Source organism: Delphinus delphis, chromosome 16 (genome assembly GCF_949987515.2).
Source record: "Delphinus delphis chromosome 16, mDelDel1.2, whole genome shotgun sequence".
In the NCBI taxonomy this organism is placed as follows: domain Eukaryota; kingdom Metazoa; phylum Chordata; class Mammalia; order Artiodactyla; family Delphinidae; genus Delphinus; species Delphinus delphis.
The window spans coordinates 57,909,283-57,927,210 of NC_082698.1; the positions used below are offsets into that span (position 1 = coordinate 57,909,283).

Here is a 17,928-nt window from a genome sequence, read left to right on the forward strand (position 1 = left end):
CCGCCATCCCTAGGGAGCCTGTGAAACACAAGGAGTCCCCAGTACTGTTCTTAAATTATGGTGCGGCAGGTCTGGGGCAGTGACTGGGACTTGTCCTCAAGTTCCCGGGAGGACTATGAGGCAGGCAGAGTGGGGGGAGCCCAGATGCCCCACACAGACCACAAGTGTGTGGTTACAAGCCATTGCAACACATGGAACAGAGGACCATCTCAGTTCCCAAAGAACCTTACTTAACCCAAGAGGAGACCAACCATGAGAAGGTTTCAAGGTGGGCCCTGTGGGAGGTTCTGCGTGGTTTCTCTTCAGCTGGTTACCAGGTTCACCCCCGCCCCGCCCCCACCCCCACGTCCAGGCTGGGGCAGCCTCTTGCCTGAGGTGTGGATCCACTGGGCTGCTAAGATCCTCAGCAGCTCCCACACAGATGCCAGCAGTTGATTCCAACAGGCAGCACACCATCGCTTCCCGCGCTGGAGGGGGATGAGAGGTTTCCTTTCCTACCAGCAAAGCACCTTAAAGCTTCTCTTCTCCTCGTGGTGATGACAGCCCTTGCAGACGCGTCTTCTTGGAAGCCCTCCTCAGCCACTACAGATACTCCCCCCACTGGCTATGCAGTTGTGGGGAGAAGGGACCAAAAGATAAAATCTTGACACTAAGCCCAGACTGCTTCATAACTGTGGGAAAAGATAATAAGGGTGAGTGCAGAAGGCAAAACCCTGCCGGGCATCCTCCCTCCATTGGGACCTATGATTCGGGGCTGTATGTACTGTCCTCCTTTCCACATGGGTGCCAAGTCAAGCATTCATTTCAAGGCCTGTCACTTGAATAAGTAAATGTTTTAACAGTCAGACAGAACTTTCTCTGAATGCCGTAAGATAACGTTTGTGAACAATAACTTTTTTTTTTAGAATCTAAACTTTAGATTCTAAAAAATAACATCCAATCACTCATTCACAACAGAGCAAAACTTTCACGCCTTTTTCAAGAAAATGATTTTTCAAACATACAAGTCCAAATTGGGTGTTTTTTGTATTAATCTTTAAAAAAATCAAGTTTGCTACCACTGGACTAGGCCCTGAGGCGAGTTTATACAGACTGTATAAATGAGGCAGCTGGGTATTTGGGCAGGATTCCTTTGCAAATGAAGATCAAAGTCAAAAAGAAAAAAACAAATTCACTTTATTTTAAAGACAATGATTGGCATACAGAAGGTATGCACTAGCATAAAATAAACTTTCATGAAAAGCATTAAAATCCATTATAAATTAATTTATTAAATAGGTATTTGGTATATGTGATGGTTTTATTAGATATTACTCTTATTTATTGCCAACCCCCTCCCACAAAGTCAAAACAAATCAGAAAACCTCTTAACTCTGATTTACACTAAATAATTTATTTTACCAAAATGTGTATGTGTTCTGAGATGTGACACATGATACAGTTCAATTGGTCATTCTCTATCAATCATAATATGACAGGACACAAGAGGCTAAAAATGGCTCATCATAATTTATTTTATGTTAAAATGTACAGCTTTTTTTGTTTTTTTTGTTTTTTTTTCTTGAAGTGACTGACTAAAAAGAGAACAGATAAATACAAGAGTGTCGCTGGCTCCTATTTTATACAAGGATTACGCCTCTCCTGCTTGGCCCTTACAGTCACCCTGTACAGGTACAAAGGCTACAAAAAAGGAAGCAATATAAACAGACACAAATAACTTTTTTGCTTTTTTACATGCGATTTGTAAGCTTAGTTTGAGCTATTCACAAGCTACTTCTCTATTTTTCCTTAAAAAATAACTCCAATATTTTATAAAGATAGAAAAATCTACAGATGGAATGAAAATGTAAAGTTAGAGGCATTTCCATAAAATAGCAACTTTACACCAAATTCACTATTTTTTTTTAAATCCTGCCAAGTATTTGGACATATATGAAATGTTTCAAAACCTGACAGATAAACACTGAGATATGCTTCATTCAATAAACAGAAGTCTGCATTTATAAAACAGAAAGCTGCCTTTTTTTCCCCAAAGAAATCTGTCACCAAAATGGAAAAGGGTCTCAACTTTACACCAAACATTTAGCAATAAAACCCTTTTGACTAACCAAATGGGAATAGCTTTTATAGCTCTTTACAGTTTTATAATTAACAAAAATATAGTTTTTTTTTTAAACCCTCAAATTAGGGCACCCTAATCAAGGCAAAAAACTTAAGAAATGGCTTACCGTTAGCACAACACTTGTACAGTACTACAAAATGCACTGTCACTAACAAAGACATTAGCGGCATGCTGAAGTGTCACCTCAAACAAAATATACAATAACTGAAATGCTAAAGGCATTTACATGGAGTAGACGGGGAAGAAAAAAAAACTCTAGGTTCAGTATTAAAACAGATAATTGGGGGTGGGCTGGGGCATGGGGCTTGATATCCACATTGTTTAATGGAAGCAGGCACAGCAAGTGGCTGGCTCCAAACTGTAGTCCAAAGAGAGGCCTTCCTTTGCAGAGAATTTCATATAAAAGGAACAGAAACAAAGGTACCAAAAAAGAAAAAGGAAAAAAAAAAAGAAAAAAGAAGAAAGAAAAACAACTTGTATAAGGCTTTCTGCTGCATACAGCTTTTTTTTTTTTTTAAATAAATGGTGCCAACAAATGTTTTTGCATTCACACCAATTGCTGGTTTTGAAATCGTACTCTTCGAAGGTATTTGTGCAGATCAATCCGAGAGTGATGCCCAGGGGTTTTGTGACTGCCCATTTTGCCTACCTTCTCATGTAGGACCCATTGAGAGACTGTTTGGACATGCCCGGGTTCATGTAGCCGTGATGCCCGGGGGCCGTGTACATCATGTTACTGTGGGGTGGGGTCTGCATTGGCTGCTGGGCATATGGCTGGGTTCCCATCATGCCCATCTGCATCTGCATAGGGTATTGGGGCGTTTGATTCATGTAGCCATGATTGCTGTGGTAGCCACTGTTCATCATCGGCTGGGACATGCTGTACCCATTCATGGCATTGAGAGTGTTCATGTTCATGTTCACAGAGTTGACATTGTAGGCTGGGGATGGCATCAAGTTCACACTCATGTTCATGCCTCTTTGCATCGTTAAAGTCCGTGCAGGACCCTGCATGGCTACAGTCTGGGAGCGCCCATAGATTTGCGACTGATGGGTGGCAGCGGCTGGTGACAGAGATGCCGATTTGGTTCTCATGGAGACGTGGCCCTTGCTGGCAATCTGGGTTTGCAGTCTTTGGCTGTGGGAGATGCCAATGTTTGATGCAGCCATGTTCCGTTGCAAAAGAGGCGGTGGCAGATTCATCGGAGGAGGAGTCAGGTTGGGGGGTGGGGTCATAGTAGCTTGTGCTTGGGGTCCCCCAGGGACGGAGTGTGGAGACTGAGAAAGCTGAACAAGCCCTGTGTTACTTAATGGTGTGGACAAAGAGGCACTGTTTGCATAGGAAGTTACAGCAGCGGAATGGCTGTAAGGCAATGAATGATCAATAAGTGTATTAGTTAACTGCTGTAGTTTGGCAAGGCTGAAGGTGGCTGACGGCTGTGGGTAATGCCCAGCCCCAAAATCACTCTGACCCATTCGTTCATATAAGCCAAGGTTGGTATTGCCGGTCTCGGGGATCTCAGCCAGCTGCATGGGCGGCGTGAAGTTAGCAGCCATGCTACACTGAGCCAGCTGCTGGCTGCTGCTCGGGGGCCTCTCCACCACGCAGCCTTGAGGAGACTTGACACTGCAGGTCGGGGGAGAGCTGATGCTGGTCTGCTGCAGCATGCTGCAGCTCCCACTGATGTTGGACATCTGCTGGGTGACAGCACAGCTGCTCTGTGTCAGATTGCTGGAGGTGAGGTTGCTATAGGAGCAGCTGTTCTGTGAAGAGCCGTTTCCACAAATGCTGCCACCCATAGTAGAATCATAGCTGCTTGGGTTCTCGTAGTTCTCAGTTGTACTCTCGATACTGCCCAGGTCACTAAATCCGCTGTCTACGACTTGCTGTGAGTGATCTGAAACGGATGGGACATCCATCATTGGACTGGTTTCCATGTTCTGCAAAGATGGCACTGAGATGGCATTTTGATCTGGGCTGATTTGGGCATAGCTGTTTTCCAGGGCAGGGACACTTGGGCTGTTGACAGAACGTACTGACTGGCTGGGGTGGGAATGGACGGATGAAACTGGGCTGCTGTGGTCTGACTGTTGGCAGTCGTCTAGACTGGCGGCGATCTGTGGGCTTTGGTCTGCGTGAGTGTAGTTCTGTAGGCTTCTACAGGCCTCTTGAGTCTCGGCACAATCCTGAAAGGTATCGTCCTGTTCACTGTTCTCCTGGGTCAAGGACTGAACCGCTTGGACGGTCTCAGAGTCGATTTCCAAGGTTGCTGTGTTTCCCTCTTTGAACTCAGAATCTACTTCTTCACTGTTCTTTTGGTCCTGCTCCTGTGCCTGTTCTCCTGCGGGTTCCTCTTCAGATTCAGGGGCGGTTTCAGTGGCTCCAGCAAGCTCCTTAGGTTCACTGTTACACGAAGCTGTAAGGTCAACGCCACAGTCCATTAGGACCTCTGCGTTTGAATGACTAGGCTGCACACTAAGGTCTAAAAAAGCCTCCTGGGTTTCCAGAACTTCTTTGAAGCCTTCTCTTGGGCGTTCTTCCTTCTCCGATTCGGCAGACTCCACGTGACTGTCATCTTCATCGTCTGCATCATGCCCCTCGTTGTGAGATGGCTCTTCATCCTCTTCCTCCTCCTCTTCATGGTCATCCAAACGCACGGGGTCTTCTTTGTCCGTGCAGACTTCTGGCTCCTCTTTTTCCTGGCTTTGGGCACCACAGGGGTCTTTTGCTACATTTCCTTCTTCTTCCTCTTCCTCCTCCTCCTCCTCCTCCTCTTCCTCGTCCTCCTCGGGTTTGATTAGATCGTCTTCAGGTTTTTCACCTGGCGATTTATTTGGACTTACAGGTGCACACGTTTCCTCCCTTCTGTTTTCGTCCCCAGGCAGCAGGGGTTCCACGGCTTCCTTGACCTCCTCCTCAGTCCTGGTGGGAGCGGGGCTGGTTTTGTCTGCTGGAGTCTCCTTCTGTTCTTCCACTATTACCTGGTCATCGGGCTCCATGGGTGTTTCTGGTGGGGTGTACAAGTTCAGTTTAAATCCAGTCTTCCTCTCTTTGTTTGGTCTCCACTTAGATAGACCACGCTTTGTTCCTTTTGGCCATTGTTTGCACTTTAGAGGTTCAGGATTGTCTCTACTGGCTTCTTTCAAGTTATTTGCATCATCATCCATATTGTCTTAGTGAGGAGACAGACAGAAAGAGAGAGGAAGGAAAATAAAATCTTAGAAAGCATCACCATGAACAACTTGAATGTATTCTTCTAAACAATTTAGCACATACTGCTTTCAATTTAGCATTTTAAGAGTTGATGCTAACGACACAGTCAAACCTAATACAGAATAATATTGTGGTATAAATGGAGTAAATAACCTAGGCCCGGAAAACAATATATGGCGCACACACCACACACCTCCACACACAACCCACTCTTAACAGAAAGCTGTGCTTTTTATAGGAAGCACATGGATACAGGCCACTATAATAAACGTATTTGAGTTTGACAAACAAGACATTGTCTGATACAAAAGCCTGGAATTCCACAATGTAAAGAGAATCAATTTGAATATTGCAAACTAGGAAATGCAGGGGAAAGGGTTAAAGTTAGCTCAGATCCCAATCACCACTGTACTGGAGAAATGAATAGAACTAACTTGCATATTTATCCTGAGAAAGTGAACTTCAGCTTGTGGACATTTACTGGATTGAAATGATCTCAGATGACATTATTTCCTTTGATGTGAATGTTCTCTCTGGCATAAAAATAAACTATGTACCTCTGAAACAAATGAATAACTAACTAAATAACCAGAACATAAATACATCTGTAATCTACTCCAGGATCATCATTTCTGGATGACACAAACTATAATGTATTTACCATGAAATTATTGAACATTTAAAATACAGGTATTCTTTTTATCACTAATTCTATCCACATTGCATTTTGGATCAATGTGCAAATGTATGGTATGGTTTGAATATTAAATAAGAAGCAAACCATAACTGTCAAGTTCATTTTAGCTCAGCTAATCTTATTTTTACTGTACCTATATGCATATATGAATATAAATAAATATGTAAATATATTTATATATTATAAATATATTTATATAAATATAAGCAAGCAAACAAGTAAATATATGAATAAATACAAACATAAAACACCCAAGTCTTAAGATATTTATAAAATTAAAGATTATACTAATCTCCTAGAGGGGTCAATTTAAAGGAAAAGCTTCACAAAGAGAAATAGCCTTATTAGAAACACTATTTTGGAGAACAAAAACAAGATCTAATAATCAGTGTGGAACAGAGATCCCTTTTGCCAGATTGGATATCTAATCCTATCAGTGCAGAACAGGGTAAGCTCTTAGCTCATTTATGTAATAAAAGGATTACATGTAAACTTACCTGAATGTATTACATTCAAATTGGTTAGCTGAAAAGATACGGTGCTGTAGACTGATTCCTTCCGAAGTGCAAAGTACAATCTCCAGTTAATAGACATCTCACTAAGTTCATATGTCTATACGTATGGACAGGCAACAGGCATGCCAATGACCTTGGATTCCACATTCTTATTCCACGTGCTACTAGACCTATCAGCATTTGTAGGAAACCCCTCTAAGTCAGAAGATGAGCTTTCCAATAATTATTTTTTAAGAAAGAAGATCCTGAAAGGAATCAGGTATAATATGGCAACTTGGAATTTTTAAAGGCAAGTGGCACAAAGTGGAGCATGAAGGCAGTGATGATTCATGTACAGGCTCCCGAGAAGACAGCTAAGAAGTGGAAATAAGGCTCAAATTCCAGACCAAAAAATGACCTCTTTCTGCAGTTGTTTCGTATGTTTATTTGTTTAAGGAAACTAACAAACAAGGCTTGGTTCCTCTATACCCAGGACGAAATGTCACTGCCTCAGCGAAGTATGTATGTGGCAATAGTATTCTTGTTGATTAAGAAAGTCAAGGAGCTGCTTGCTCATGTTCTTAAAACAGTGGCTTTTCAAAGGCAGGAGTGATAACCTGTGGTTTCCAGGGAAGTGAGATGGCCTGTTCTCTAGACTGAAATAAAGTAAGGTTTTGAATAGAGTCATTTCCATTGTAGAGTACAGACTGTCCCACAAATCCTCACGATTCAGCTGGGAGCTCAAGTTCCCAGCCTGACAGGCAAGGGATGGTTTCTTTTAAATAGGGCATCAAACAGGAGTCAATGGTGTTTAATATTTTTTTTAGAAGATGGGGTGGGGTGTCCCTGCCAATAGCAACTGTAAAACAGTAATTTGAAAGGAAGGATAATCTCCTGATTTCCACATTATCCTATATTATCAAGGCTAATAGTGATGGTGTGTGTAGGTTTTAGATGATTCTTGATAAGAACATATCCAAAGACACCACTGATTATAGGACACATCATCAATTTACTAATATTTGTTTTTCAGGAAGAAAGAAACTACTGCATTCAATGCTCACATCAGTAATAATATATACCCTGATTTCAGAAATGTTAAATGTGAAAAAAAGTACATATTAGAATCAAGGAAGTGCAATGTGTTTCTTATTGACAGACTTCAAAATTTTGGAGGATAAGCCAATTTCTGGAAAGTAAGATGAACCCACCTAGAGGAATGTTCTGGACTATGTTAAACTTCTAAAGTTGTTGAACATAAAAATCCAATTCCAAGAAGAAGGGATAGAACCTTTTATGAATGAGAAAGGACAGATGAGCACTTATTTCTGGTGGGTCGGTACAGCCTCAGAAGTGCCTTTGGGTAGAATTCAGCTGCCTGCTTTTTGGCAATAATAGACAGATATTCACAAGGGTAAGGTTTTTATAATTCCTCCACTTACTTCTACAAGGGTCAGCATTCTTAAAGCAATGATTGTCTTTTCCTTCCTCTTCCTCTGTCTGTCTTTTCTTCCCAGGCTGATGTTGGAATGCTTTTCTCAGCACTGGCTTCCCGCCATCCTCCTCTACTTCAATCTCACAGGTAGGCTCCAGCTGTGGCATTGGCCTCTCTTCGTCTGAGTTGTCAAAGGGCTCGTTCAGTACTTCTGTCGTCTCTGAAATGGTCTCAGTTGTTACACTGCTGTTGATCCTTCTGCGTTTACGACCCCTTTTCTTCTTTAGCACAAAAGGCCTCTGAAATTAATGCCAAACATAATACATCAGAGCTCATGAGAAATTACAGTGTTGAGTCGATATGCAGCAAACATGTACTGAACGCGTGTCTGAGACTCTTACACGCAAAAACTTCTGTAATGTCTTTGTACTTAACCTTTCATTTGATGTTTAACATCCCTCTCGGGCTCCTACTACAGAGACAAGTGCTTTCCAAATAAAACAATTGTTTACTCAAGCAGATGCTTTGAGAGGGAACATCCTAGCAGCTGAACTGTAGATTTTTAAAAGCTAAGGTTTGCTTTTCTAGCATGTATTTTCCAGTAGTACCTGCTGGCTTCAAAATCCTGTATACCATAGTGATTAAGTCATCATGGACACCAATGTTTCTATAAATGTTTCAACAATCAACTAGCCACTGGGTCACTCATTTTAATACTTGATAACTGTTCAAGGAGCACCTACTCTGTGCAAAGCACTGTAAGATATATGATGGTGTACAAGACTAGCCTACCTGTTCCCCATTTCATAGGACGTCAGGAATGATGCAAAAGAAGAAAGCGTACTTGAAGAAAGAATTAGTCTGTTTACAATGTTAGAGTCATATATTGGTGGCTGCAGGGATATCACTGATAATTTTACTTTTTTTCTTTTTTTGGCCGTTCCACGAGGCTTGTGGGATCTTAGCCCCTGGCAGTGGAAGCGTGCAGTCCTAACTACTGGACTGCCAGGGAATTCCCCAAAATATTTCAACATAGATGGCATCTAAAGAAAATCTAAAGACATGTGGAAAGTGTCTTATTTACATAAGATATAATTTTTTTTTCTAATTGTACTACGGGTTGGCACAAATGACTCTCCATAATTGCAAATATAAAATGTTTTCTTTTTTCCAAGCAAAAAGTACTCAATGATACTAAATTCAAATATAAGAACAGGCAGATTTGCTGCTAAGATGTAATCTGTCAGTAATGGGTCTGAAAAATTATTGGAAATACATTGCAAAGAAGGGTTCAATATGCTTGGTTAAAACTCAAACTCTAAGTAAACTGTATCCAAGAATTATTGTGTCTCACATTTTTAACTGCCTGAATGTTCACTGAAGTGCACATATAAATCCTGACAGTCACATTCTGTAATTTAACACTTATAATTATTAATCCCCCCCAGCTGGCCTGCTCTCTCCCTAATCCATTAGAATTTTCCCAAACATAAATATAGCCAATATACAGAACTGGTTTTCTTTAGGTTGAGTCCATTTATATGACAGTAGGCATTTATCATGCCTTGGATAATTCTGGTTTTTGATGTTTTTAAAACAAATTTCTTTTGTTGTATACATAATGCATGAATACATTTTCCTTGTAAGAAATCGAAATATTATTCATAAGCCTAAAGTCCACTCTGTGGGATGCTCCTTTCTAGCACCTCCCCACAGCTGCCCTTCCACTAGAAGATGGCCAGGCTTAGATGAAGGCACACCAAGCTGGGAGTCAGAACAGCAGGTTCTTTGACAGACACCACGTAGGGTGGCCTTGGGGCACAGCCTTAACTTGCGCTGTCACTATTAGTCTTGGCTATCCTGCAGTGTCTGGTCCCTCTCTATGTCACAGACAGATACTAAAGACAAAGACATCAGCTCTGGGTTGAGCAGTTACCTAAAGACAAAACCAATTTTTTACTTTCTGCACAGGGTATGTGTATCTAGAGGAACCACCAGGCTACTAAGATATGAGACATTTCAGTAATGTGTACTTGCATAAATGCAAAATAGCATTAAACTGAAGGGCTTAAAATACCTTCTAACAATTCTATGCCAAGAACAAGAAATAGCATCAGGAGTGCTGGGCTTGGAGTCTGAGCACTCATCTGGTTCTGCCTCCATCTCTAAAGAGTTGTGTGACCTTGGACAAGTCTCCTATCCTCTCTCAGCCTTGCTGTTTTCATCGAAATTCACTGAAGGGTGGTTTAAGTGCTCCCCTGGGCCCTTTTCTGTTCGCATAGCCTGATTTACTCCAGTCCTATGAACCAGCAGGTGGCAGTAACTACCAGACTAGCAAGCCTGCCTGTCCCTGGTTTCCTGTCACAGCACTAACAAACCACAAAGAATAAACACAATCATAACTGTAAGATAAACAATGACGATACATGATCAGTGGGACTGGATACAAATAAATTACATCTAAAGAATGGAGAGTGAAACAAATACTAATAGATAGAATGTTTGCAATGACAAATAAGATGTGATTGAAACTGACTCAGACGGAAAATCTAAACAGACACATACCTTTCTCTTTATGGCAACTGACTGTGGTTTAGTCAACCTTGGAGGAGAGCTTTGAATATTTTCTTCCTCTTCCTCCTCTTCCTCCTCCTCCTCCTCCTCCTCTTCCTCCTCCTCCTCCTCCTCTTCCTCTTCCTCTTCCTCTTCACTGCTCTCTTTAGACAGCTCCATTAGCTGCCCTCGCTCCCCTGCCACGGGCCGGCTCTCCGGGGAATGCAAATATTTGTTTTTCGATTGTACTTTTGCAGGTGATTGCCTACTGTTAGCTCTAGATGACAGGATTTCTTGCTCCTCCTTTTCCCAGCAGCTAGCTTGTTCCATTAGCCGCTCAGCCTAAGGGGGGAGGGTAAAAATAGCGGGCCAGTGAGAGGGCAGTTACAGAGCCAGAGCCTCTAAGGATCAAAGGCAAAGGATCTCTAAGTCCTTTCTGATCAGGATAGTCAGCCAGCCAAGCAGCATTCCAGCTGCATCATCTCAGAACTCTTTTGCATCAGTTAGGATAACAAATCAAAGAAGATTGGGTTTCATGGGATATTTAGCAGTATTAATGATGCAGCGAATTGGTTTGAGTCCTTTATCACTACATTACATGCTCACTGGCATGGAGCACTTTAAGCAAGTTCATAAACACAAAGAATCGATTGACATTGCAGCCTTGGAGCTCAGCACCAAATTTGATCTGATTACATGCTGTCAGTAGTGAAAAATGCTGCTTTGTGATCAATGATAAATGTTTCATTTTTCATACTCAATTCAATAAAATTATCATGTCTTACCACACAACCTCAGTTAGGATAAATTAGTGCCCTATCATTTCACGAGCTCTCTCTAGATAACCAAGCTTTTGACAATGACGTTAATGACTTTCTGAGCTTCAGAATGCTACAAGATTGAAGTTACACAACTTAGGCTGATGAAGCCGAATTACCTCTTTTTCAGCTTCTCGTTCTTCTTCAGAAACTGCAGCATTAGAAATTAAAATTGGGGTCCACCTCAGACTCTCTGGATCAAGCTCATTAGTCCGGGAACAGGTTTTCAACTTTTCCATGTGGCCCAATATCAACTTTTCCCGTCTAATGATGACAAACCTGTAATGTGAGGAGGCAGAACAAAGTGCAATCAAAAGCTGAAATTTCATTTCACCTTCACATACTGACGTATGCCAGCACTAATATTATCTGTTTAGGAAAAGCCAGAAAGCTCAGCAATGAAAGGGTACAGCAAACTGAAAATCTGGGCAGCAAAAAAGTGTCATTTCCTGTTTTCTTTTTAGGAGAAAGGTTCTGATAATACCGTTGGGGAACCTCTTGTCTTTAACTGGAATGAATCCACCTCACTTTAGGGACCCTTTCTGATGTAAGATGCTTAAGAGGCAGCCGGCTCGCCCCAGGGCACCAGTACTCACCTGCCGTCCCTCTTGTCAATCATGTGGAGGTGCTGCAGCGTGGTGGCGATGTCATGTGGGCACATGCCCGTAGCTCTGCTGATGGCCTTGATGCTGATGTGCCGCTCATGGTGGTGGTAGAGATATTCTAAGATGACACTCTTCCAGTAGGCCAGGTAGGAGAGACGGCCCAGATCAGAGAGTGGCTTTTCAGGAGATCCTGCTTGGCCTTCTCTTCTAGAAAGCAAATAGCCTAGGGCAGAAAAAGCAAAAGCGGACCTCACTGTGGTGTTTTCAGACATTGGAACAGGGGCCACTTGAAATAATATAAGTAGCAACAAGGTTAAAACATCACATCAGAGAAGTGCATTAATTTTATGTATAGTCTCTTCCCAGCTACAGTGATTTGATCTCCACGAAGTTTATGCTCCTGAATCTTTTATAGCAGCCCTGTAAGTCAATTCACGCACGTAGCTGGTGGCAGCATTCGACATACACTGTGGCATATTTAACGAAGCTAAGGTTGAACACATTACTTCTGATAAGTTTCAACGTCCAAGTTCCCCAGCTTTAGATCCTTTCAAGAACTAAATGTCAGGCACTCACTCAGAATCCTGTCGAGGGACCACCCCAAACATTAATGGGCGAGTTGTTTTCCACAGGAAGGACCGAATGACCCTTTGACAGCTGGGTCTTAATAAAAGAGAAGGGCCTCTGTTGACTGAGATCCTATATTGCTTGTTACATTTAACTAGCGGCTGATCTGAAGCTTTGTTTTAGGACTAATAAAAGAATGTCTTTTAAGTCAACTGCTGCAACTCATATCAGCTCCACTAGCTCTATTTTCACCTCTTTCATGGAAATTAATTTATAATCCAACCGTTGCTCCTACAAATTAAAGCAAAACAACCTCCTTAAGACACACTGTTTCATGTGAGCTCAGGAAAGCCCTGAGCACGGTATGCTTCTGAACGCGCACTCGACAGCATTGCTGTGAAGGTTCCTTGGCAAAGGAACTTTAAAATGAGAAAAACTTTAAACCCACTTGAAGGTAATGAATGAAAGCTGGCGGCTGTCTCGGTAATTAAGAGCCACTTATGGAGTAGAGAAGAAATGTTATAAACTAATGATGTCTACCTTGCTCTAATTATCTATTTCAACAGCCTCACCTTCATGAACTTCCTAAATTTAAACAAACATCAACCACATACAGTAGGTGGCAGCAATTACAAAATCATGCTGCTCTGTAAACCACCCAAATCTTCAGCATTTTTCTTCTTTATCTGCATTTTCAAAATGGCCGCATTTTCAAGGATTTTCTCAATTTTGGATTTTTTGTTAGAAGAAATCAATGCCTCTGATGCATTTTCCTGCCTCAGAATCACCGTAAATGCAAAAATATAGAACAAGAAATTCACTCTGACCCTGGAGCGGTATAACCACAACATTTTGCATTTTGATGGTTTTAATCTGAACACTATTATAAAGGATAGGCATATATTTAACTTTAGGTTTTGTTGAAGTCTTTTTGACTTGTCTCTTTAACTCATGTTTAAGTGCAAAGTATTTGATTGAATGCAAACAAGCGCCGCAAAATTTGACAGTCACACCACTGTGGACACGTCATTCGGCTGCACACCAAGGCTTTCAAGAGCAGTATGTCAGGAATGCTAACGCTGACGGCCACCGTGCAGAATCCAGCCCAGATCGTGCCCTGTCAATGTGAAGAAGAGCTCTCTGTCACCAGAGTACAAAGTGTGCCCAAACTTCAGAACACAGATAATTGGCACATCTGTCACCTGCCCCCTAAGTGCCTGGCACATGCTGAGAAATTTACTCCGTCGGCTGGAGGTCCCAGCTCTGTACTTCTGGGGCAGTGGGTGGGGGGGGAGGGGAGGGAAAAAGAGCCACAGTATCGCAGATGTGGGACTATCTACTTTTGTCCAAGAGACCCCGCCATTAAAAGTCTCCTGCAGTGACTGTGAAATTCCCTAGCCCCTCGTTGGTTCTTATCTGAACCCCACAGCTGGGGACAGAAAGCACCCCCTGCCACCACCCCAGCCCAGCAGAAAAAAATCTCTGTACAACCAAAGTGGTCAGAAGGTAGTATGTGCCCTCCCTACCTTCTGTCCCCACTGTGATGAGCAACCTTACGCAGGAAGCACATGTATTTCTTTGTTCTGTCTTCTCTTCCCACAATCCCTACACTGGGCTAAGAGAAAGCAGCCAGAATCCCTCCCAAAGGTAGTTTACACAGTGCAAGCTTTTACACCCTGAGGTAATAGCATATACCTTCTCAGGGTCTGAGACCAGATGGGTTAGCCCCTGGAACTCTCAGGCAACCTGGAGTCTGTGGAGAGAGAGCATCTAGGCATGGACCTTTCAGCACCTGCTGCTCCCACTGTGTTAAGTGGCTGTCTCCTGGGACACTCCCTTGGACACAGTCTGTGGTCTATGACTGAGCCCCACCGAGCCCACCGGACACTGACAGCGAACACGTCTGTACTGTGCTAGCGAAGGCTGCAAAGGCTACCAACACCTGCCAGGAAGTGATACTTTCCTGGATGCGGGAGAGAAAAAACTGCAAACCCAAACTCCAGCCAGAAAACATCAAGCAGGTTTTCAGGGATGATGGGCACCAACATTACAGACCCCACACCACCACTGTCCGAAGGCATCATTGCACTGCCTGCAGTTAGTTTTTCCTTCTCCTCTCGGACTCACAAGCCCCTCAAGGAGCTTACACCAGTGGAAGGAACTTAAACTTATGCTAAGAGCCATTTGTAAGCCCACGAAGTCTCCTCCTGAAGGAGAAATTTTTGGTTTAAATGGAATCCATTTCAACAACCAAAATGACCAAGGACAAATTTCTGGTTCCCTACGAATTAACTGCAATCACTGGTAATATGTTAAAATATGTACAGTAGCTTAGCAGGAAAAGTCGTGCCATGTCTCCTCTACTCCATTTGTGCACAAGGTTGATGTAATACATGATTTAAAGTCTACCTGCAGCAGCACTTGTCCTCAAAAAAGCTGTAGCTGGTGGCACTTCATGACTTGACCTCCATAACATGGAATGTTTTAAATAATGAATTTCTTGCCATCTTTTGTTTCCTTCTACTTTTTCCAGGCTCCTTAAATCATCATTACTATAGAGCCCACTGACATCATAATTTTTGGTAAGAACATTTACTTATTGAGTGATTATAGAGATGTGGTGCTTTAAGTTACAGCTCTTAAATTTAACTTACCAAAAAGATTCCAAATAATTGATCTAAGATGCAGGGAAATAAAAAGCACTTATCTTGGAAGCCGGTGTATTATCCTGAAGCATCTGAAACAAGTACAATACACCCCTGGTGAATAGATTCCCGTGGTGCTCTAACACCTTTCCTTAACTCAGGATACTTTCAATCAGAAAACCTGAACTACCCCTGGGGAAACCTGGCTGTTCAGACTGGAAACAGTGATGTTTGGAGGACAAATCCCAGTAGCTGCAGTATAATTAATCGCTGGTGAAATTATTCCCTTTAAATTGTCTGTGAGCCAGAGGCGCTGGTGAACAGCACTTACTCTGTGATCGGGAGACTTGCAATTGAAAGCTGACTGGCCCGTATAAACCTCATCCACACATCAACTATCTTGATAACTATCTCGAGGAAACTAGCTGCTGCTTTTGCTTCACTGGAACTACTTACCCAAAGGAAAGTGAGGTCTGAGTTTCAGTGTATGGACCACACACTATATTCAAAAAATTATCAAGGTATTTGCTTACAGGGAAAGTAAGAACAAGGTGATGTCTGCAAAAAAGTAAACGTTTCTAGGCTGTATTGCATGGGACCCAAATTTAACCTCACCTCTGTTAAGTCTGACCTACTTGTAGTAAGATAATCAGTCCTCATGTTAACTACCTCTGATCTCTAATGTTTGAAATGGTTAACTATCTCCTAGGGGTTGGAAAAAAAGTGGTAGAGAGTTGCCTTCCTGTAGTCAGATCCATTAGGATAAGGAAGGAACTATCTGGACAAGGTCACAATTTGTTTTCGCAGCCTAAATTCCCAAATTAGCTGAACTCCCAGCATATTAAATGCAAGGTTAACCCTTGCTTAATATGAAACATTCCTTCCTTTTAAACAAGTAATATTTAAAGAATATTAGACTAGACCAGAGTGGAATAATGTTCTTCAGCAAGGGGGTAGGCACAGGTAAGGATTTCCCTCCCAAAGGCAGCCACCCTCACCCTTGCACACCTTTTTCTTCTACCACCTGGAGCCAAACCATATGAACAAAAGGGCAGACTTTGGCAAGGTACTCCCAAATCCCATCTATCTGGATTATATGGGTTTGGAGTAACTAGCTGCTTCTAGGGAAAAATAATCTTCAAGGATTATACACTTTTCATCGGACACCTGTTTAGTTCAGCAAACCCCGCTGAAGGGTTCTTATCAGTAGTCAGCACTGGGTTTACAAGCCTGGGAACTAACAGCAGGCCAGGGATTTATGGCCGCTTTCGATCAGAGGAAATCCAATGGCTCTAACCATGTATCTCATGACTGGGGACGGAAATTCACTGGTCCACGCTCATCTGTTACTGGTTTCTGGGGTTAAGCAGCTCTGTGACCAAGTGGACAAATGGCATGTTATCAGTTTAAAAAGTGGAGATAAATGAATTTCACAGGCTATTTATGTCTCCTCACTGAAATTTTGTGGTGATTTTGCAATTAGTAAAGAAGGAAGCTGAACCTTAGCCTTCCTACTGCCTGTTGCAGAGCACAGGCTACGGACATGCAGGCTCAGCGGCCATGGCTCACGGGCCCAGCCGCTCCGCGGCATGTGGGATCTTCCCAGACCGGGGCATGAACCTGCATCCCCTGCATCGGCAGGCGGACTCTCAACCACTGCACCACCAGGAAAGCCCCTTTCCCACTGTTTTAAGAGACTAGGGGTATTCTAAATGATCTGGGACCTGCCTGAATTCTTACTGCTTTCCATTTATTAAAAGATACAGATGCGTCCCCAGTAAAATTGGAAATTTTGAATTTTTGAGATATTTTGTATTTTAAAAGTTTGGTTTTGAAAATGTGGAAGTTTAAGACATCGCTCCCATAATTATATGGGCTTGATGTAATTATGTAACAACTTGAATAAACATTGCTTGACTTCTCAGTCTACTGTCTACAGACCAGTGGTTTTCAGAGCATGGTACCAGACCAACAGTATCAGCATCACCTGGGAACTTGCTAGAACTGCAAATTCTCAGGCCTATGAATCAGAACTTTTGGGGGCAGAACCCAGCGCCCGGCCTTTAACAAGTCCTCCAGGTGATTCTGATGCACACAAGTTTGAGGACCATAAACTCTGCTGTGGGGCTGCTGACTTTGATGGGGATGTGAAAACCGTCTTGTGCAGTAGGAGAGCCAATGAAGAGACAGTGGGACTGAAGAATCTCAGGTGAGGAGACCTCACCCAGATCCTTGGTGGTAGAACACTGGGGGCAGGAATCTCCAAAGCCCCACCATACTGAAATTCAGCCAGGGTCACTGAGTCGCAGAGTGCCTTTGTCCATAGCTTCTATGCCTATGCTTCTCAACCTTCACTATGCAAACAATCACCTCTCGTTACAACTGGTTTCTGATTTAGTAGGTGTGCGGTGGGGCCCGAGATTCTGCATTTCTAACAAGCTCCTATACCATGAACCACACTTGAAGAGCAAAGGTTTATACATTAAATCAGTGATTCTCAAACTTTTGGGTCTCAGGATCTCTTTACATTAAAAACAAGTTGTTTAAGAGCTTCTGTTCATAAGGGCTATAGGTATTAATTTTAGAGAGAAATGTGACAAATATTTATTTACTCATTCATACAAAAAAAAAACCCCATAAACCCATTATGTGTTAACATGATTTTCTAAAATACAAAACAAAAAGTGAGAAGAGTGGCACTGTTTTACATTTTTGCAAAACTCTCACACAACTGGCTTAAGAGAAAACAGCTAGATTCTCATATCTGTTTTGGTATTC

The 17,928-nt window shown here is 42.4% G+C and overlaps 1 protein-coding gene across 1 annotated transcript in view; it reads right to left on the minus strand.

Annotated features, from left to right (window-relative positions):
- Positions 1 to 1,180: 1,180 nt before the first annotated feature.
- KAT6B (lysine acetyltransferase 6B) overlaps positions 1,181 to 17,928 on the minus strand; it is a 180,131-nt gene continuing 163,383 nt past the window's right edge. Inside the window, 5 exon segments of the mRNA XM_060034750.1 lie at positions 1,181 to 5,295; positions 7,970 to 8,261; positions 10,528 to 10,857; positions 11,453 to 11,612; positions 11,930 to 12,161. Coding sequence (XP_059890733.1) covers positions 2,768 to 5,295; positions 7,970 to 8,261; positions 10,528 to 10,857; positions 11,453 to 11,612; positions 11,930 to 12,161 — 3,542 coding nt within the window. The 3' untranslated portion in view covers positions 1,181 to 2,767.